We start from the raw sequence: 22,080 nt of genomic DNA, 5'->3' as shown, positions 1-22,080 counted from the left end.
GAGGATGGGTTGGGATTGGCCATGGGTGGGTATGGTTGTGATTGGTTGCAGATGGTCATTGTTGCTTTGGGTCATCCATGATTGGGTACCATTCTAATTTCATACCCAAATAGATTCCAAATGTGATCAACCAGTGAAATCAACGAAACAGAATTCAGCCCCTCTGCTCTGTGCTGATATTGCTTCCCAGAAATCACCACCTTCCCTTTCCCCTCAATCTGCACATTCTTCTCGCCAACTGCCCCCAGAACCACCCACCGTGTTTATGCTGCTTCCCCATTTCTCTTCCCTGCTCCCAGTGGATCGAGTTGCAGATCTTCCCATTTTCAGTGCAACACATCATTCCCGCATCCCCCTCTGGAATTCCCTGGAACGCTGGTGGTCAGGGGAAGGATCTGAGGTTTGCATCCATTGGAAGTAGAATGTAGTCAACAGTTTGGGCATCTTACTCTATCTCCCCGCCACTCCTCAGCCACTTTCGATTCTACCCTGCCACCTCTATTCACCGATGACCTCTTACCCTCTCGCCTTGCGCTCCTCCCCTTGCCCCTTCTACTTCCCCATCATAGCCCCGATTCACTTTTTGCATTCAGGGACTTACCTTTGCTGATTGCTGGTCGAAGGGATCAAGCCCGAAACTGGGGTTACCCTTCACTTGCCCTTGATGCTGCCTGTCCAGCTGAGTTTCCCCAGCATGTTTGAGTATTCAAACTATTGATCTATGTTTTTGTGGAGGTGTGAGCAGTGGAAGAAACACAGCCACCATGTTGAGGGTCATTAATGACTGTTTTTATTCCCCTTTAAGGGTAGCATGAGATCAGTGACATCATAATTGCTGCCCAGGGTGCGGGCTGGAAGGGATGCTGGAGTCAGAGAGAAACCTCTAACGATGCCATTTCCCCATGGCTGCCCTGCAACGTGGCAATATAAGCATGGCCGGTTCGCCATGAGGATCTGTGCCACCACACTTTCATATTGAAAATTTTGGTCATTTAAGTATTTCTATTGAAGTTGGCGTGTCTCCCGAACCTGTAGCAAGTAGGAATTTCTCTGCCTCTGTGCTTTGTAATCATGGCTACGACAATAAAGTCTCATCTCCACTCTGATCTGAGACTTGCCTTTGAACGCAGGTTCGGGATTACTCCAGAGCCGATCTGCCAGCCCAGGACCCACGTGGTCTTCCTGAAGACCCACAAGACGGCCAGTAGCACCGTGCTGAACATCCTGTACCGGTTCGGGGACAGCAGGAACCTGACCTTCGCCCTTCCCTTCTTAGACCACTTGGGATACCCTAGTCTCTTCCAAGCCTGGTTTGTCAAGGGTTTCAATCCGACTCACAGCAAGGAGTACAACATCATCTGCAATCACATGAGGTTCAACCTGCCCGAGGTAAGGCCACCCCCACTCCCTGACCTTATCCATCACCAATCAATAGCAAGAAGATCTGAGAGTAGAATAGGGCCATTTGGCCCTTTGAATGAGCTGGCACCATCCACACCATACCTGGTATATTCCTCCTCTCCACCACCTTCTCCTACCTTCTCCCTGATAGATGAATAGCATCTATGTCGAACCTTTAAACCCAGCCCTGAAACATTTGTTACCATTTACTTCCAATGGACGCTACGTGACCTGCTGCGTTTCTCCAGCACGTTTGTTCAGTGCAGTTTAAATCTACCCCTCCATGGCTGTCTGAATCCCATGGTTTCACAACATTCCCCCACCCCCCCCCACCCCCCACCCCGGCCGGAGAACCTTCTCCTAGATTTTCTGTTTTAATGGGATGTTGCTTTGGCTCTGAGGTTGCTCCCACGACTGGAAGCATCTTCTCCACATCCAGGCGAGATTCCCCTGACCGCAGTGAGTTCAGGCTCAGATAACAGCAAACGTGTGCCTCCTGGGGTATCAGAGCATCTCTGCCAATGAGGCCATAGCTCGCCTGGCACACACAGGCAATCACCACCTTCACACTAATCCTTCCACCCCTCTACTCTATTTCCCAATGCCACGTTGGGATGGAATCTACCTGTTCGGGTATCTGTCTAATGTGTCCTCGACATCCTGGTTGACTCTGGAGTTCGTCCGGAAAGCTTAAGTTTGCATAATTCCAGAGCATTATGTGTGGAGCTACACTGCCCTCCAGAATGTTTGGGGCAGACATTCTTTTCTTTTATTTGCCCCTATGCTCCATGGTTTTAAATTTGTAATCAAACAATTCACATATAATTAAAGTGCACATGCAAGATTTTATTCCAGGATATTTGTAGACATTTTCGTTTGACCATGTTGAAATTATAGCACTTTGTATGCCTAGTTCCCCTATTTCAGGACACCGTAATGTTGGGGATATTTGGCTTCCCAGGTGTTTGTGAGAACTCAGGTGTGTGTAACTGTTTCATTGGTGCAGATAGAAGGGAGGTAGGCTTGCTACTAAGCTTTTGATCACTTTTGGAGTCTGCAGTCACCATTTTTTCAACATGAGGACCAGAGTTGTGCCAGTGAAAGTCATTGTGAGGCATTAGGATGACCCAAATACTCCATCATTAAGAAGGAAGAGTGAACTGGTGAGCTCAGTAATCGCAGAGGGACTGGTATTCCAAAGAAGACCTCCACTGCTGACCAAAGAATTCTCATCATAATGAAGTAAAATTCCCCAGAACATCTGTCCAACAGATAAGAAACACTCTTCGGGAGGCAGGTGCGGACGTATCAATGACAACTGTCCGCAGAAGACTTCATGTGCTGCCAAGATGCAAACCACCAGTTGGCCACAGAAACAGGGTGGCCAGATTACAGTTTGCCAAGATGTATTTAAAAGAGCCTGCAGAATTCAGGACAAAAAGGTCTTGTGACCAAGTATCAGAGTGATGCCAAGAGCAGGGTGTGGAGGCCCAAGATCCAAAGTATCTGTGAAGCCTGGCAGTGGGGGTGTTATGGCCTGGGCAGGTCTGACTGCCACATGTACTGGTCCACTTATCTTCATTGATGATGTAACTGATGATAGCAGCAGCAAAATTAATTTTGAGGTGTATAGAAACATCTCATCTGCTCACGTTCAAGCAAATACCTCAACTCATTGGACGGCATTTCATGCTACAGCAAGACAATGATTCCAAATGCACAGCTAAAGCAACAAAGGGGTTTTGTACAGCTAAAAACTGGAAAATTCTTGAAATCCCAAGTCAGTCGCCTGATCTAAACCCAATTGAGCATGTCTTCCATATGCTGAAGAGGAAACATAAGGAGACAAGCCTCCGAAAGCTGAAGATGGCTGAAGTAGGGCCCCAACAGAGCATCACCAGAGAAGACACTCAGCGCCTGGTAGTGTCTATGAGGTGCTTTCAAGCTGCCTTGTAAGATGGGATTAACTGGGCAATTTGCCCAGCCAGCACCCCACTCACAAGACAGCTTGAAAGGGTCCAATCCGGTAAGCATGGTCCAAAGTCAACCGGGTCCCTGCCCTACCTTGGAGGTAGACCGGGAACCCAGTTAAACTTATCCAGGACACATCCATCGGTGGCTTGAAGGGGAATATGGCCGACCCGATTACTCCTGTGATGTCAGCGGTGATGGGGGGGGGGTTAACAGGGGTCGCTGCCAGGGCCCGGGGTGGAGGAGAATTGAGGGGGGGCCAGGAGAGAGGTCGCTACCGTGAGGGGGAGAAAAGGGGCCCACAATCGTTGATGGGGGGGATGGGGGGAGTGAGGTCACTGCCTCATGGGAGGAGAGGTCGATGTCATTTGGGAGGGGTTCCATGATCAGCGGGAGAGGGGTTGGCTGCCGCGGAGGGGGGGAGCGCGTTTGATGGCGGGAGGGAGACTGACAGCCGGGTGGGGGGTGTGGGTTGGAATGGGTGCGACTAGTTTTCGTGACGCATCACTAACCACGTCATCGCAGGGGTGGGATCCCCCTTAAACCACCGGGTTGGCGATTAACTGGGTCTAACCCCTCCCAGCTTAAAAGGTGCTGGAAATCCCTTTGCCCCACTAATCGCTACCTGGGTCCCAGGAGGACTACCCAGGTGCTGCAGGTTAAAAGTACCTGCAGACTCCAAGCAGTCATTGCAGACAAGGTCATTTTAATGTAAATACCATGGCCATGTCCCAACTATTATGATGCGCTGAAATGTATAAAAAGTGCTGTAGTTTCTACACGGTCAAATCAAAATGTATATAAATAACCTTCAATAAATTAGGAATGTGCATTTTAAATACACGTGAATTGTTCGATTACAAGTTGAAATCTGTGAAACACAGGGACAAATAGAGGGCACAGCATGCAGTGGGGATTTATAGAACCCAGGGGGTTGTCCTTGGGAAGGGAGGAGATATATTACTGAGTGGCCAATGGCCAGCATGGATTTAGTGAGGAAGGACCTCCTATCCTCGGCTGGTGTGGCCAAGGTCCACTCCCACCCACCGACTCCAGGGTGCATCGGAATTCCCTGCAGGCGATGGCAAGGGGGTCACCGGGATGGTGCAGCAGAGAGGGTGGGGCCAGATCCCACAGGGTGACCACAGGGGGAGGGGGAGCGGTCATCCTCACTGTTCTCACTGGGTCCAGGCCCCCATACCCTGCTGCTGTCCATCTGTGTGGAGTTTGCACACCTGATCCATACACGCAGAGACCTTCCACCCCCACACCCCTGTAGGACCTCTCTGCGTTTTGGGTGTGAGACACACTGGAGGCCGTGACCACACTACAACTCTACACTCAGAGATGCAGGGGTCATGGGACCAGCGTGATGGGCCCAAAGGTTCCATTTCCCTCCTGGACCTCTGCATGTGGGGATTAGGGCTGGATCCAGCATGGAATCGATGGGCGGAGAGGCCTCCTTCTTTGGACAAGTGCTCAGTTGATGTTGAGTTCTCTATCCTGCAGGTGGAGAAGGTGATGCCCAAAGATTCCTTCTACTTCACCATCCTCAGGAACCCCAACGACCTCTTCGAGTCCAGCTTCTCCTATTTCCAAAATGATGCCCGCGTCTTCAGACGGGCCCCCAGCCTGGAGGAGTTCGCCCAGAACCCGCACAAGTACTACAGACCGAATGAAATGAACAGCCAGCTGGCCCGCAACGTGATGTGGTTCGACCTGGGCGGGAACCACAACGGCGCCGGCGAGCTGGAGCGGGTGAACCGCACCCTGCAGGAGCTGGACGCCAACTTTGACCTGGTGCTGCTGTCTGAATACTTCGACCAGTCGCTGATCCTGCTCAGAGAGGCTCTGTGCTGGTCACTGGAGGACATAGCCTACTTCCAGCTCAATGTCCGGGGCAAATCCGACATCCCCTCTCTCTCCCCATACATCGCCTTCAAGCTCCGCCAGTGGAACTCCTTGGACTGGCTCCTCTACAACCACTTCAACGCTTCCTTCTGGCTCCGGGTCGCTGCCTATGGGGAGACCAGGATGGATCACGACGTCTCCAGGCTGAGAGAGATGCGCCGGCGCCTGGGCTCCACTTGCCTCCTTGGGGACGGTCCCGCTGCCAACAACAAGGTGATTCCGCCAGAAATTAGACCTCCCAGTTTTGGGAAGGCGAAGATCCTGGGCTACGCCCTCAAGCCCAACCTGATGGGTCCCACCAAGGAAATGTGCACCAGGATGATCCTGCCCGAGAAACATTACCTGCACCGCCTGATGGTTAAACAAGAACTTATCAAAACGCGCCACAGGATGGCAGAGCCTATGGTCAAAGAACAACACGATTAGGTATACCACCTCCCCTCCCTCAAGGGGCTTTGTGCTCAGGACCCTGTTCCAGATGATTCAGTCCGAGGCTGATGAAGATTTGCTCCCTCGCACCCCTTCCCTCTAATGAGGTACAAAGTGCCTCTGAGTTCAGGTCATCTGAAGCCGATGACGATGAGCTCCCTCCTTCCCATCTCCTTCCTCCTGGTCTCTCCCTCGACCCATCTTTCCACCTCCCGGTCACCTCAACTCCCTCCACCACCTTTCTCCTTCCTCCACACTTACCCCCCCCCCGCCCTCTTTTCTCAACTTCCCACTCTAGTCTCGGTAAAGTGTCCCAGACCGAAATGTTGGCCACCCATTTCTCCCTGTTGGGGTAGCCTGCCCCGCTGAGTCCCACCGTGGGCACGCGCTTGGAAAGGCTAGCCTTCGTCAAGGGGTTTGGGAGAAGAGGAGCAGAAGTGCTCTGTTCCAGATCCGCAGTGGTTGAGGGGTCCTGCAAGTGTCCCCCAGCTCAACCTGCTCTGACATCCCACTGTCTGGCTGAACACCACATCCCATTTAAAATGCCTCGTTCCAACTCTGTCTCCCTCCTGTCTCTCTCTCTCTCCCTCGACCTCATGCTCTCTGTCTGTCTCTCTCTTGCTCTGTCTATCTATCCATCTATCTCCTCCACCCCAGGGCCATGGTTCGAGGATAATAGGCAAACCATTTAGAACCGAGATGAGGAGGAATTTCTTTTACCCAGAGGGTGGTGAATCTGTGGAATTCATTGCCACAGAGAGCAGTAGAGGCAGGTTAATTGAATATATTTAAGAGGGAATTAGATATATTTCTTCAGTATAAGGGAATTAGGGGTTATGGAGAGAAGGCGGGGACGGAGTACTGAACTTTAAGATCAGCCATGATCTCATTGAATGGTGGAGCAGGCCGAATGACCTACTCCTGCTCCTATCTTCTATGTTTCTATACATTTATGTGTCTCTCTCTTGCTCTATCTATCCATCTATCTCTCTATCTATCCCTCTTTCTATCAATCTATCTCTCTATCCATCTCTCTATTTATCTATCCCTCCCCCACTTTACCCTTCCTCTTTCTCCATTTTGTTTGGTCTAATACACTAGTTGAAATACAGTGGTCAATTCTGGTCATGTTGTAGGAGCCATGTGGGTGCTGCAGGGAGAGTGCAGAGGAGATTGACTACGATGCCGTGTGGATCAGAGAGCAGGCCTCATGAGGAGAGGTTGAGTGAACTTGGTCTTTTCTCCCTGGGAGCGATGGAGGATGAGGGCTGGTCCTGACAGACGTGCACAAGATGGCGAGAGGACTTGATCGTGCGGACGGCCAGAGGCTTTTTCCACAGGGGCTGCAATGGCCAACACGAGGGGTAGTTTTAAGGAGCTCGGGAGTAAATTCCCTTAGAGAGTGGTGGGTGCAGGGAATGCGTCGCCAGCAATGGTGGGGAGGCAGAGGCTATTAGAGAGGTCCAGGGAGCTGAGAAAAATGGAGGTGGAATCTTAGGCCGCTTTCAGGTGTATTCTCCACCAGGGCTGCGCCTGCAGAAGCAGATTCAGACCTGTGGAATGGTCGTTCAGGTAGCAGCACAGAAAGTGCAGCACTGGCCACCTGAAAGGGACAGCTGCACGGGAGGCACCTTGGAGCGCACTCCGGCTCCTGTCCCTTCGGGATGTCAGGGCTGACATCATGTGCCAGCTGCCCCTGTCCTGACGACCCTTAAAGGGGGGTGGGGACAGTGGGGAGAGGGGGCTGTCAGGCTCGTCAGCTGATTGTCATTTCCTTAGCAGCTGCTTTCAGGTGCCGCGGTGGGGGGGAGCACCTCAGTGCTCTGGTAATTATCCTTCCCACAGGAGCATTGGAAAGTGTTCCTCGGAGGTGCCTCCCGACAGCCGCATAGGGGTAGAATATGCTGCTTTATATCGGGGTATTCTGACCACCTGAGAGTGCCTTTAGGCAGTTGGAGGAGGTTATTAATCCAACCCAACACTGTAGCCGAAGGGCCTACACTGAGCGCTAGGTTTCTATGTTATATGTAACGAGTCAAATACTGCAGGGGGCATGGAAAGTGACACCATCTTTAACCAATGAAGGGGCGGGGTGGGGGACGCTCCCTGTCTGCAGCCCAGGCCAAGCACTGTTTCTCCAGACCACAGTGAAACAGGCGTGTACACAGCATAATATTACCCCTACACCATCAGGGGCTCATTTAAGGACTCTCAATTATGCACTTTATTGGTTTTCTTTTTGTACTGCACAGTATTGCACAGTCAGTTTGTCAGTTTGTTTACATTTGTTATCTGTTTACAGTTCTTTGTTCATGTGTTCGCTCTGTACAGTTTTTTTTTGCGTTGCCAATTTGTGGTAATTCTGCTAAGGAACCTCAGGGTTATATGTGTGTCCTCTGACAATAAATAAGAATGATCACATGTACACATTAAGGTGTAAGTTAAAATAAATATGGATAAATATTTTGCCTTGATCTACTTGGTTATTGGATCGTTAATCTCACAGCCTGTGGGAAGAAGCAGTCTCCCATCTTGTAGTCCTGATTTTGATGTTCCCTGCACCTCCTTCCTGAAAGGGTCCTCGAACATTCTTTTGAGCCTGATTTAAGCAACTTCCCTCCCTCCCGTGAATGTCTACAGAGGGATGGGAGACCCCAATGATCATCTTGGCCGTTTTGATGACCCTCTGAGTTGACTTCTGGTCTGCTGCTTTGCAGCTCCCGTCCCACGCGCTGATGCAGCCAGACGAGACCCTCTCAGTTGTTCTCCCGTCAAAGGTTGTCAACGTGGGGACCGGTAGCCTTGCCTCCTCTGTGAAATAAGTCATTGGGCACTGTGCCAGGTTCCATGTTAACTCACCGGCAAAGCACAATGGCTCGGAAGGCAGTGAAAGGGGGGGTTTCTCCATCCCAGATGCTCCCAACCCTCCGTCTGCAAGGAGTGTCCTCCCCTGAGGTTCTTCTCACCCACCCCCCCTCCACCCCCAGCCCACCAGTCCACAGGCAGCTCTCCACCCTTCCACCCCACCTCGGGACGCAGCTGCAAGACTAGCAAGGCGGCAGACCCGCTGGATCGTTCCCCCCCCCCCCTTTCCTCACCCAGAACCTCCAGTGGGCAGAGATGTCCCCACCCAGCCATCCCCCCTCCCCCTCATCACTGCTGTCCCCTCCCTCCTCTCTCCACCTATCATCTCCGGTCTTTACCACCCTCCCTCTCCCTGCACCCCCCCACCTTTTTGTTCGGACGCCTGCCGACATTCTCTCGTACCTCAGCCCGAGATGTTGGTCACATGTCTTTGCTACATAAAGGACTGTCTGACCAACTGAGCTTCACCACCATTTTGTGTTCTCGCTTCAACCACGGGGCCTGCATGTTTTTGTCATGCCTACGGACGCGGAGAGACAGACTGAGTTCCTCCAGCGTTATGCTGCATTTTTACTGCAATCACAGCTTCTGCAGACTTTCACCTTTCACCCGGATTCTACAGGTAAGATCGAGTTGCGAGAGAATGTACTTGTTGGAAAGTCGTCTTGTCGAGACGTAGAACAATCATTGTCCGAGGACATCATGAACAACCCTGAGATTCTCTGTCCTGCGGGCGCGGCTGAATTACCACTAATTGGCAGCTTAAAAAATAAACTGGACGTGGGGTCCATACTGTGCTGTCGATTTCTATGTTGTGTGCTTGATATAGATGGAGGGGATGGACAGTAAATGCAAGGAAGGCAGCGAAGCTGGGAGGTTTACAGAGCAGGGAGGTTTTGTTTTGGAAGGAATATATGGGTTGGCACAATATTGAGGACCAAAGGGCCTGTCCTGTTGCTGCATTGTTCTATACTCTTAAAGGGAAGGCGTCCCCCACAGGGGATCAAGTGGGATGGGGTGTGTTCTAGGTAGCTGTGGGAGTCGGGTCATGGCTTGTTTCCTGAGGCGGAGACAGAGGGATCTCGAAAGGGGAGAGAATTGTCCCTCCGGTTCTTCTGCGCGCTCTCTCTGCTTTTGTCCCCTTTTGGTACCACCTTCCTCGCCTCCGATTCCAGCCAATCAACTTCTTTGGAAGGTGGGTCAACCCATGCGGTCACAGGGAGAGCATGCAAACTCCATGCAGACAGTGCTGGAGGTTGGAATTGAACCAGGTGACCTCTGTAACTGCTGTGTCATCTGGACAACTGTGGTCTTCCTCTTATGCCAGTGTTTTCTCTCTCTCTCTCTCTCTCCCTATTTCTCTCTCTATCTCTCTCTCTGACTCCCTATTTCTCTCTGTGTCCCTATTTCTCTCCCTCAATCTGTCTCACTTTATGTGTCTCTCTCCATCTCCCAATTTCTCCCTCTCACCCCCCCCCCCCCCCCACTGCGGCCAAACTTTCACCAACATCTATCAGGCTCTTGAACCTCCCCATACGACCCTATCCCTATATCACCACCAAAAGATCTGGTGGTACTGTTGAAACTTCCCACTTGTATAACTGCACCTGTGAATATTTATCGAACAATTATTTTATGTCAGATTGTATATCTCAGGGCACTTTGTGGTAATTAAATTTGCACTATGGTTGTTGGATTATTAGTGTAGTGACACTAAGAATGTAGGTGTATCTGTTCAGTGTACTCATGGAAATGACAATGAACTCTCGTGGACATATCGCATTGTTGTTTTAATTTAGACTCCTGCACTTGGGCTTTCAAGACATGTCATGCCATGTGATAGCATGGAACCTGTAATATTACACCAAATTACCTTCTGCCTGCTGTCAGGCAGACATAGAGTCAATGTCAGTGTCGCCCAGCACTCCATCCAATCAGAAAGAGAAGCAAAAGTGAGCCGCTTCAGAGACACTGAGTGTCCGTGGGTTCACCGCCAGTGCTCCCGTGGCCTCTGCAGCCACACAGATCCCTGTTCGATCCATCTGCCACCCCCAGCTCCAGGTCCAACCCTCTGACACCTATCTGGAAGACCACAGCACCCGAAGCCCCTTTCGGAGACCTCCTTGCCTTCGGCGCCCTCTCGAGTGCCATCCTTCGATACGTGGTTCTCATGAGCCAGTGTCCAGCAGCCTGTGCAGGTCCCTCCGAGCCCCTCTCACTGGCCTGCCACCGTGGTCACCAGTCAGGATCAGCGCCAAGGGGGGGGGACCGTATTGCTGTGCCCCAGTATGGTCGCGGCCATTGCTGACTGTCAGACCCATGCCCCACCCGCTCCTGCATTACTAGCGGCTAATGACACTTGAGACAATAAAGGCAGAGCCCTCGACTCCTATGTTGAGTGGGGGGGGGGGGGCGGTGAAGAAGAATGGTGCTAATGTTCATTGACAGGCAAGTCCTAATGCCATGCGGCCCCTCCCCCCCATAGACAGATAGGTCCCGTGTCCAATTGTTACTCCCCCTCCACTGAGTGAGTTTATGAGCATTCCACTGCACCCTCTCTTACATTTGTTCTGACGAATAGTAATAAGTTAGTTTGATCCTGTTTTGATGTTTAAAGATAATTAAAAGCAACTTTTGTTGAAGTATGTTATGAGCCCAGAGGACCCCAAAACCCAGCAGCAATAGATATTCACCAAGACAAATGGTTACCTAAACAAAAGTTGATTTAAATCATCTTTAAACAGAATCAAACTTAATCTTATCACTATTGATTTACTTAACCTAACTTCACTGGGCAACGTGGTGGGCCTAGAACGAGGCTGTCCAAATTTCAACGGCAATTTGTAATGATCGCGTTGGCGTTGGCCGAGAAATGCACCGCTGTTGCCTGGGAGTGGCACGGAAAGAACGGAATGCTGAATGGCAAACTTGTGCTCCCCCCTTGAGAAAATAGTTTACAGTTTGAGGGGACAAATCTGACCTTTTGGCAGCCATCTGTACGGCAACCAGCTGTAAAATCTTTAGTTACCTCATGCCCCCTCCCCACCCCCTTGCTTGGTCTGTACCCCTCCCCTGGATCTGGAAAAGCGAGATGATTTAAGCCCCAGGAGGGGTGACATTTCTCTCTTTTTAGTTGTCTTGTGTGGTGATACGACCTAAGGGGGCTGACTCCACCTGGGCCGGCTGCCCATCAGCTGACCTGATTAGAAACTGGAGCTGGACCCTCCTGAGCCAGTCACATGGGGAGTCACCAAGGCTGTCTTTGAGTTTGTGCTCGCTCACTGCTACCTCAGCACACTGCATCTTGAACTATCTTGTTTTCTGCTTCTCTGTCACTTTTTCTCGGGAGGAGGGGCGGATAATTGTTAGACGCGCAACAGCCATTTATGGATGTGTGTTACTATTTTCTCGAAAACGTTTAGTCTTTTTGCAAGGTTTGACATGAAAATAATTTGAATAAAAACAGCCAGGTGACATATTCCCTCAGTAAATGAGGGGGCTTCTGATCCTCTGGCAGGGAGAGAAATAAAGCAGGCCCCCCCCCCCACCACCTGAGTCAGGAGCTGTTGGCCGCGGGCCAGTTAATTAACAGTAAAAGACACTTCGTGGAAGGTGTGGCCCTGAGTTATTTTAGGCTACCACGCAGGTATAGATTGAAGGTTGGAACTGCTGTGAGGCGTATTGTTTCTTCTTTCCCATACCACCACCCCCACCCTCCAAACCATTGATCTTCTGAATTTTATCGAATGCTTTCATTGGACTCAATCTCCTCACAGAGTAACCCCTTCACTGCAGGAATCAACCTCTGCACCGCCTCCAAAGCCAGTCTGGCCCCTCCCCAATGAGGAGGCCGTGCCCGGTACCTTGTTGCATGGTCGGAAGCCAAGCTTACCCACTCTGAAATTCAACCCCCCACCATTCCCAGCCAATGTCCCACCTGGTGACCCGCTACAAGCTGACCTTCTGCAAGAAGTCCTGGGTCCCTCTGCACAACAGCAAGAACAGGTTGATAGCAGGGAACCATTGCCCAGCAGCAGGGGTTAATGTAGAAATCTACAGGCCTTTCGGCCCACCTGATAACTGCCTAGAATTTCCCCACTGCATAGCCTTCTATTTTTCTCAGTTCCACAGATCTAATGGTCCCTTAAAAGATCCGCTATCCCTATCTCCACCACTGTCAGCGGCACATTCCATGCCCCCCCCCACCCCTCTCTGGGTGAAATACTTACCTCTTGCATCCTTCCCCATATCTACTCAAGGTTCAAGATTCAATTTATCATCATGTAATAAAGGCAGTGTAATATTACACAGAATTTGTTTTCATCTGCCATAGAGAAGACATCTTTACTCTCGGAAGAAATTGCCTGTAGTGTTCTTACAGACTGTGATGCATTGTGCTGCGGACAAACAGGCTCGAATTATGAAGGCTGTACTACAGGCTTTAATTAGCTTAAGGCATGCACACAAGGTTCAGTATCCCTTCAGGCTCCATGTGCTTTACTGCCAATGCAAGAACCTTTATGTGAGGCTGGTGATTGGCGAGGTGTAGGTGGGGCTAGCCTCCCAGGTGACCTCCCTGCAGTTACCGTTGATCACCCCTCTGCAGTAGGTAGTGCAGGAGTGCGGACAGGCGCAGGCAGTCACCGACCGTCCGGTAGTTCACAGCGGGGAAGCTCGGCTTCTGACCGGCTGCCACACAGTCAGAGAGAGAGGAGCGGAAGAGAGTTTTCTAGCCCTCCCCCCACCACACAAAGTCCAGTCCAAGCCACCAGCAGTCCGAGCTCCAGATCCCCGGTCAGGAACCCTCTTGCGATACTGTATCGGAACCAGTTCCGATACTGGTTATCCCTCCGTCGAGGCAGACTCCGGCTGTCCAATCGGCAGCATGCCTGCAGTGTGTGCACTTCTTCAGCTGCAGGGCCCTTCACAGTCCCATGGGTCACCATGTCTGCCTCCCCTTCTCGCCAGCACTCCACCTTCCCAAAGAATGCACTCCCTCGTGGCTGCCACCATATTGGGTGCTGACCCTAATGGTAGTGTGACAGTCTATATAGATATGTTTTTGGGAGATAGTAGGGCCTCACAACCTTTGCAAGAGCTTTGGAGTGTGCCCAAGAGACTTCACTAATGGATTGTTGTTTACAAAAAGGCAACAGATGAAAGAACTTGTCGGAGCTGCATTCTGTCCGGAGTGGAACTTGCTGTTCTAAGAGGATCATGTGGTTTTGCAAGCAGATAGAGAGTCAGGCTTTCTCTCTAAAAGAGAGCGAGAGAGAAAGATCAGTTACAGTGTTACAGATAGTAACAGCAGCTGGAACTGGAACAGGACAAGCTGACAAACTTGTGGAAAACCTCATGTAGAAGACAGGTTGTAAGTACTTGATTCAGCCTAATCAAAGCCCTTGTGATTCATGCACGAAGAGAGGACTGACTGCCTAATGTTTCACTTCGAATAAGTGAAACAAAAAAGGAACTCTGTGGTGACCTGAAAGAAAAAGGTTATCATCTGGAGAACCCTGAGGGGGCAAGATTCGTCAGCAAGACACTGGAGTGGCTGATTGAAGTAAATCAGTTGTGGATGTCCTGGAACAACAAATCTCTCTCTGAAAAGTGACAAAATCTTCCTGAGCGGTAACCATTTACCTTTCAAGCCCCAAAGCCTGGTGAACTTTATAAATGTTAAATTCTGTGCACAGTATAAGAATTGGCTGCAACCAGTGACCCTCAAGGAGTGAGAAGTGAGATTGGACTGTGAACCAAAGAACTTTTCTGAACTTACACACATTAAACACACGTGCGCTTAGAATTAGAAGGGGGTTAAGTCAATAGTGATAAGATAAAGTTTGATTCTGTTTTCATGTTTAAAGATGATTAAAAGCAACTTTTGTTTAAGTAACAATTTGTCTTGGTGAATATCTATTGCTGCTGGGTTTTGGGGTCCTCTGGGCTTATAACAGTAGTCAAACTAGAGTGGGGGGTGGGGTTTGAACCCTATGGGAGCACTGTGACTCTGCTCCCTGCTCTCCAAGGGCTTGCACTATTTTCTGATACTCCCAAGCACCTTAAAACTATGCCCCCTCAATCACCACCTTACTGCAGTTGTCCATTGTTCCCTTCAGGTTCAAGGCAGCCACCATCAGATACCCAAGAAGGCTGACAATTACAGGCTTCGATTATTGCTGACTCCTACGTTTCTTCAAACGTCTGGTGATGGAACGCATCAAAGCCCACCTCCTGGAGATGTGGGACCCATTTCAATTCACCGATGGAAGAAACCGCTCCACAGACGGGGCTATAGCCTTGTTCCCTTCACTCTGTCCTGATCCATCCCAGAGAATGGCACCTCAAGTGCCAGGCTGCTGTTCATCAACTTCAGCTCGATGTTTAATATAATCGTCTGGGGCTGATGGGGAAAACACCCTTACTGGGACTCAGTGCCTCTCTCTGTAACTGGATTGTGGGCAGGACGACTACAGTCCCTCCGGGTCGGTGGTAGAGCGTCGAGCACTGTCGCTCTGAGCGCTGGCACATCTCAGGGCTGGGCGCTCTGCCCGCTCCTATTCACGCTACTGACCCATGACGGCATCGCGAGATCCAGCTTCAACAGGGCCATCAGGTTTTCAGGTGACACAGCAATAGCTGGCCTCCTCAGCCACAACGGTGAGTCACGCTAGAGAGAAGAGGTGGGAAATTTCGTGATGCGATGTGAGGGGAACAACCTGAGTCTCCACGCGGACAAGATGAAGGAGATGATCATGGACATCAGGAGGACCAGGAACGACAACCCTCCACTACACAACCCTCCACTAGTGGAGAGAAACAAGTTCCTTGGAGGTCACTTAATTGGTGACCTATCGTGGACACTCAACATCTCCTTGTTTGTCAGGAATGCGCAACGGCAATTGCACTTCCTGAGAAGACTGAAGTTGGCGAGGCGACCGGCCGCTTTCACGTCAACCTTCCACAGGAGCTCTATCAAATCCCTCTCCAGGGTGTGGGTACAGTTGCTGCAGAGAGAAATGGATCAGAGGTCAATTCACAGGTCCATAAGAGCGCCAGAGAGGATCACTGGGGTCTCCCCCCCCCACCCCCATCGACGTGATCTATCAGGATCATTGTCTGAACAGGGTGCACAAAATCATCGAGGTCCCCTCTCCACATGGCGCATGGCATCTTTCGACTGCTCCCATCGGGGAAGAGATCCAGGAGGATCAGAGCCAGCACCACCAAGCTGAAGATCAGCTTCTTCCCATGGGCAGCGTGAACGCTGAACGAGCACAGGAGCGGCTCACACTGACCGTCCGAGACTCTCATATTCACGAAACAGCATTTATTTATTTATTTGTCGAGGTGAAATACTTGTCTTGAATGTGTATTGTGTGTCTGTGTGTGAACGAGTGTTTTGCACCAAGGTCTGGAGAATGATGTGTAGTTGGGATGTACTTGTATAATTAGATGACAATAAACTTGAAGAGGGTAGGAGGAAGACATTTCTCCACTAGCAGGTTGGAACACGCCCTCTCTGAGGGGTTGTTGAAAAGAGTCAATTATCATTTAAAAACCAGTTAGACATGGATTTGAAGCAGTGTATGAATATGACAAACCCAGTGAAGGTAAACAGGATAAATAGAGATGTGCACTCTATGGCTGGCATGCTCATGATGGGCTGACATGCTCACAATGGGCTGAAGGGACCCTTTCTGTCCCTGTGCCAGTCTGTGACTCACACCTTTGAGAAAAGGAGGCAGTCAAGGTGCCTGTGACCGGCCCACCCACTCACTCCTCTGTTCAAAGCATCAAAATTATTTCCACCTCCCGCCCCCCTCCCCCATCTCCATCCTCCTCTGTTCACTTCCTGGCGAGACTGCAGGGAGCACGGCAAAAGGCAGAGACAACTCTGCCACTTGCCCCAATGGCTGCCTGCTGCAGCTTGCTCAGGGGCAGAGCTACTCATCACTATCTGCTGGGAAGCTCTGGTCTAAGACGGCACAAGCGGGAGCGTCGGGGAACTTGGGTCGGTCAGTTCAAGCTCATTGTTACGGGCGCAGTGATAATTGTGAGCAGTCCAGCGGACATCTCATCTGCAGTCCAAGAGTCACAGTGAGAGATCGGGTGGGACAGAGCATCGACCACATTACTTTACTGGTGTGAGGTTCATTGACAGTGACGATGGCGGGAGAGGAACTGGTGGGGGGTTGATCTCACCCTTCTGGAGTCTACTTCCTGGTGGGTGAAGGGAGTGTGGACAGGAGGGGGACGTCTTTTAAGGGGTTGCCTGTTTTTCTGAGGCAGTGGGAGGAGGTGTGGCGGGGGGGGGGTGATATAGGGTGGTGTGTGTGGGGGGTATGGGGCTGTGGGTGTCTTTGTGTATGGGGTGTATGTGGGCTGTGTGTGGTGTGTTTGTGTATAGAGATGAAGGGCGATGTGTGTGTGTTTGGGCTGTGTGGATGTGTGTGTGGGTGTGGGGTGGAGGGGAGATGTGTATGTGTGGGGTGGGGGGGATGTGTGAACACAGGGGAGGAGGATGTGTGAGAAATGATCTGAGCCAGGTTCACAACCCTCCTGGGCGGGACATTTCCCATCCCAAGCATTGACGTTCTCTGACAGAACGATTTCAATCGTTCACCCCCAAGGATATAGTTCAGGGCTGCAGCTGACGTAAACAATATCATGACCTTTGACCCTGAGAATCTTCTGTGATCATATTTCACTTCATCTCATATTATTGCTCAGATCATCTCCTTCAAGAAACACTTGCTGAACAAGAACATCTATCTGCACCTAAAACAAACCACTGTAAATAGCAGGAGTGGCCAATTTAGCTTAAAATAGGTGCCAGCTACGATAAACTTCTGTCTGAGAGACACGACATGTAATTTTTTACAAAGGTTTTATATAAATATTAAGGAATACATGTACATAATAATATTTATTCATGAAGTGTTTAAACTGTTTCAATGATCAAAAGTACACATACTGTAATAGTCAAATTTTGAGGACCAATTTTTCGGGTAAATTATGGGTTTTACACACTATTACACACCTTCTGTTTTTGACTGCGGTTAAGTACCTGCATCGCTCGGGGCATCAAGAGCTCGGATGGGGGTGGTGGGCGGCTGGGACTGGGCGGCACGTCCAGCTTCGGAATTTTGGGGACTCGGGTGGGTGGGCAGCTTGGGGCCGAGGCGAGAGATGGCAGTCAGGGTGTTGGGTGCTGCAGTGGGCGGGTGGCCTGGGGCCGAGGTGAGAAACGGCGGTTGGGGTGTCAGGTGGGCAGCCGGGGCCAAATATTGTTGGGGGGGGGGGATGATTTTACACAGTATCGACTAGTACATACCAAATATTTTCAATGGCCAGCCACGCCCACTAACGCTACCACTGTGAGCGCTGGCACGTACAATTCCTGTCTCAGCCAATCTATCTCTCCGAGCCGCACATTACACGTCAAAGAGCCACATGTAGCTCGCAAGCCGCACTTTGGCCACACAGCATCACCTTGTTGGTGAATCCCATGCAGCATTTATTATTGATACGAATGGCTTCACAACTTCTTCAACCTATGCTGGGGGAATTTGCATCACATTTTGTTTTTGTGAGTTGGTCCTCCTGTGTTCCAGAATGTTCCAGCCAGGGTTACAATATCCCCTTAAAAAAATTGTTATTCCCCCCCCCCCACACCCCGCCCCCCCACCATCCTCCTTCCCTTGTTTGTAAGTTCATGAGTCAAAAATTTTTGGTGGCTTCTGTTGCCTTCTGGACCTCTTCGGTTGTGGTATAGCGGAGGGAAGGGCGATCTGCCTTTCGGCCTTTCTTGGTGGAGGTGTGGGAGTGGGAAGTACTAGATGGCCATGAGGCCGTGTGGGCTGGGGATCCTCTTGTATGGGATTAGGTCCTGTCACTGAGTCTAGGGTGGTGATATTTTGTGGGGCGGGCATACCCAGGGTCCTGATTTCTGGGGTGGGTGGTATAGTCCTCTGGGGTGACTCGATGAATGACTGTTCTAGTTATGCTCGAGACAAAAATTGAGAACAAAGAACATTTATTATACAACAATGCAAAGTTGGGTGCTTCCCCTTACCCTGGGAATACACACACATACTGGGGCTCACCCAACTTTTATACAGTTCATTTCAGTGTAGAGGTACCCTCCCCCCCTAACATTCTTCTGCCTCCTGGATAAGTTTGGCATTAGGCAATCCTGTCTGCCTACGTGCTGTTTCTGTGAACTTGGAGGACCAGGGGGTATCCTGTCGGTGTCCCATCATGTCATTATCCTTATTCACCTGCCTTTGTCCTTATTCACACCTTTTTCAGGGCTTACACTAACTCTTATATGCAGATTGCTAATTCTGTCTACGGCTTACTAATTACATATGCGGAACTTGCTGACTCTCTCTAAGGCTAGAAGACCCTTATCTTATTCAGACTAACTTTACTTCCTACATTATCTACCCTTATCCTATTCATACTGGCTTTATTCATCTCTCATATTTTCATATTAGTTTTACTCATCTCTCACAATCCTCACTTTTCTTTTAGCTACGCTTTGTGAATTCTCAACTGGAAATGTATTACTTGTAAACTTGGTCTTTTTCCCAGCGAGTCGGTAAACGAACTGCAGTCTCAGCATCATCAGACAGAATTTGGGAAACATACATCCTTTGGGTTATAGTGATCTGACGAGGGGTCTGTTAAATTAAATACTGCACACAAGTCTTTAGGCAGGGGAACACCATAATGGCCAGAATAGCGAGTCCAGCTGCTATAAGGGCTGTGGGTATCTGAACCTGGGCATGGGAATGTTAGAAATAGAAGTACCTTAACAGAAATTGCTCGAGACAAAAATTGAGAACAAAGAACATTTATTTTACAACATTGCAAAGTTGGGTGCTTCCCCTTACCCTAGGAATACACACATACACTGGGGCTCACCCAACTTTTATACAGTGAATTTCAGTATAGGAATACCCTCCCCCTTACATTCTTCTGCTTCCTGGATGGGTTTGGCATTAGGCAATCCTTCCTGCCTACGTGCAGTTTCTGTGAACTTGGAGGACCAGGGGGTATCCTGTTGGTGTCTCATCATGTCATTATCCTCATTGTCCTTATTCACAACCTTGCCCTTGTCCCCATTCACACCTTTCCCACTCTCTTCATATGCAGAGTTCGCTAATCCTGTCTAGGGTTTACTAATTTAATATGCATAACTTGATAAATCTGTGTAAAGGCTTACTAATTATATATGTAGAACTTGGTACTTCTGTCTAGGGCTAGAATACCCTTATCTCACCCAGACTACCTCTACTTTCCTACATTCTATTATTCCTTGCCTCTCCTTATCTTATTCATACGGTGGGCTCACTGATCCTGTCGAAAGGACTAGAAGGTTCTTATCTTACATTGGCTGACTCTGCTTCCTGCATCCTAATTTCCATGCTTAGCCTGTTCATACTGGTTTAATCCATCACTCCATGTGTCTGTACTAGTTTCCCCATCTTTTATATTTTCATGTCAAGTTTACTCATCTCTCACAGGAAGATTTTTGAAGTCCTGAAGAAGTGTCTTTAACTGCCTGACCGTTGTGAGCGTTGTCATTAACCAGTCTTTCTCAAATGCTGCCTTCAGCAGCCAACGAGTAATCGAGAGCCAGGCAGTTTTGTTGAACTGGGGCTCGTATCTGTCGTCTTTCTTCAGCCCATAAATTCAGGGCCATCACTGTCTGTTCGGTGATGATCTCCAAGGTTGGAGTCTGATTAAACGATTTAAATGCCAAGCAGCTGTGGTGTTCTGGAGCAGCTTACTTCGTTTACAACTGGAACTCCCCTTACAGTGGTGGTTCTTAACATTCCGAATGTCTGTGTGACCCAAAGGATGATTTACAGGAAACCAAGTTGGGGAGGGGTGTTTCTTGTCACTGAACCTGTGAGTTGCAGCCTGTCTGTGAACATTAGCATATGTATTCACTCTATCTCTGCTACATGTACAATCCTGACTAACATTCTGTCTGTCATTGTCCCACCATCTTCTTTGTGCTATCTTTTAAAAACTCCTCTTTTTAATACCTGTACAGGCCAAAATACAAATCAAATCTACTCCCCTAGGGCTGTTCTGTTCCCCTGGTCCATGTTGGGATCCTATATTAACCCATATTAAATAAGGTACCCCACTATGACTATACTCTATACCTGCGCCCTGTCTGCATTCTAAAGGTAAACAATTGTCACCTCTGCTGCCCCTATTCCAGGAGGACTTAATACATTGTGAGCAATTTTGTGATTTCCCAAAAATTGGGAACCAACAAGTAAACAAAACAGCAAATGGTAAAAACAACATAACAGCACTTTTTCCCGGCGTAGTGTAACTTTCAGATCAGAAGGATGAAGGACTGCACGCCAGGTGGAGGGTAGATTATCAATGTCTTTAGTCCGTGGATCAGCAGCTTGTTTAATTTGTTCTATGTGAGTCCACCCCTCTTCTTTCCTTCACACTGCAGTGTCTGTAATCAAAAGTACACAATAGGGGCCTTCCCAGACAGGTTTAGTAGGTGATCTTTCCATGCTTTTACATATACCCAATCACCAGATTTAATAAAATGAATAGGATGCTCCAGGGGTGGGTTTTGAGCTAATAAACCCTTCCATTTTAATTCGTATAGAGAGGCAGAAAGTCCCTTTAAATATTTGGATATGTACTGGTCGTTAGCCTCAGGGGTTGGGGTATTAAAAGGTGACATACAAGGTTCGAGTATACCATCTTTCACCAACTGGTCAATTACTAGCTGCAGCCCCTTTCGACCAGCCATCGGAATTGGATACTGTTTTCGTCTAATTACTTGCTCAGGATCTTTTAAAGTAACTTGCAGGGGAGGAATATCTAACACTCCTCTATTGCTTCTTTTTGCCCATACTCCAGGATTTATTAATTCCCGATCCTCCTCGGTTAATACATACAATTGAACCCCGATACCTGATTCCTGTGGTCTGGTGCCGATAGCCAATTGGTCCTGTAAATCTCGTCCTAACAAACAAACTCCAGCTTGGGGAACTAGTAGAATGTCCTCCGTTACTATCTTCTCTCCCATTTGTATTCTTACATCCCTTGTTTTAACCCCTAGATTCCAACCCTTAATACAGGGACCGTAAAATCTCTTCCTCCTACTCCTGAAATCATCACTGTCCCCTCTATCTTAACACCCTCAGATGGTTGAATCTACTAAAAAGGTCATCTTGTCACTGTGGGGTCCTATGCTTAAATTTACCAATGGTTCTCCGTGCAGCCCCACGGTGTGTATTGACTGAGAACCATGACCCCCCCTATTCATAATCTGCTTCCATCAGTGCGTAAGATCGCATCTCCCTGGCTCGCTTTGGGCATTCTCTCTTAAAATGTCCCTCCTTTTTACAATGGTAAATGTTTCCCAATTCCTACTGGGATTACCACGAGGTCCCGGAAACGGTCGTCGTCCCCGGAATTCCCCTCTACCCTTGCCCCTGCTCTGGTCTC

At 49.4% G+C, this 22,080-nt stretch overlaps 2 protein-coding genes across 2 annotated transcripts in view; both read left to right on the top strand.

Annotated features, from left to right (window-relative positions):
- The window catches only part of LOC138753051 (galactose-3-O-sulfotransferase 2-like), a 30,564-nt gene extending 22,378 nt beyond the window's left edge, over positions 1–8,186 (top strand). Inside the window, exons 3-4 of the mRNA XM_069915643.1 lie at positions 1,131–1,389; positions 4,882–8,186. Of these exons, the coding sequence (XP_069771744.1) occupies positions 1,131–1,389; positions 4,882–5,709 (1,087 nt within the window). The 3' untranslated portion in view covers positions 5,710–8,186. The remainder of the gene's footprint in view (positions 1–1,130; positions 1,390–4,881) is intronic.
- A 100-nt stretch (positions 8,187–8,286) lies between these two features.
- LOC138754919 (active breakpoint cluster region-related protein-like) overlaps positions 8,287–22,080 on the top strand; it is a 212,474-nt gene continuing 198,680 nt past the window's right edge. Inside the window, exon 1 of the mRNA XM_069919933.1 lies at positions 8,287–9,199. Within this exon, the coding sequence (XP_069776034.1) occupies positions 9,094–9,199 (106 nt within the window). The 5' untranslated portion in view covers positions 8,287–9,093. The remainder of the gene's footprint in view (positions 9,200–22,080) is intronic.

Source organism: Narcine bancroftii, chromosome 2, assembly GCF_036971445.1.
Source record: "Narcine bancroftii isolate sNarBan1 chromosome 2, sNarBan1.hap1, whole genome shotgun sequence".
Lineage (NCBI taxonomy): Eukaryota > Metazoa > Chordata > Chondrichthyes > Torpediniformes > Narcinidae > Narcine > Narcine bancroftii.
The sequence above is the reverse complement of the archived record's forward strand: the minus strand, read 5'-3'. Positions and strand labels throughout refer to the sequence as shown.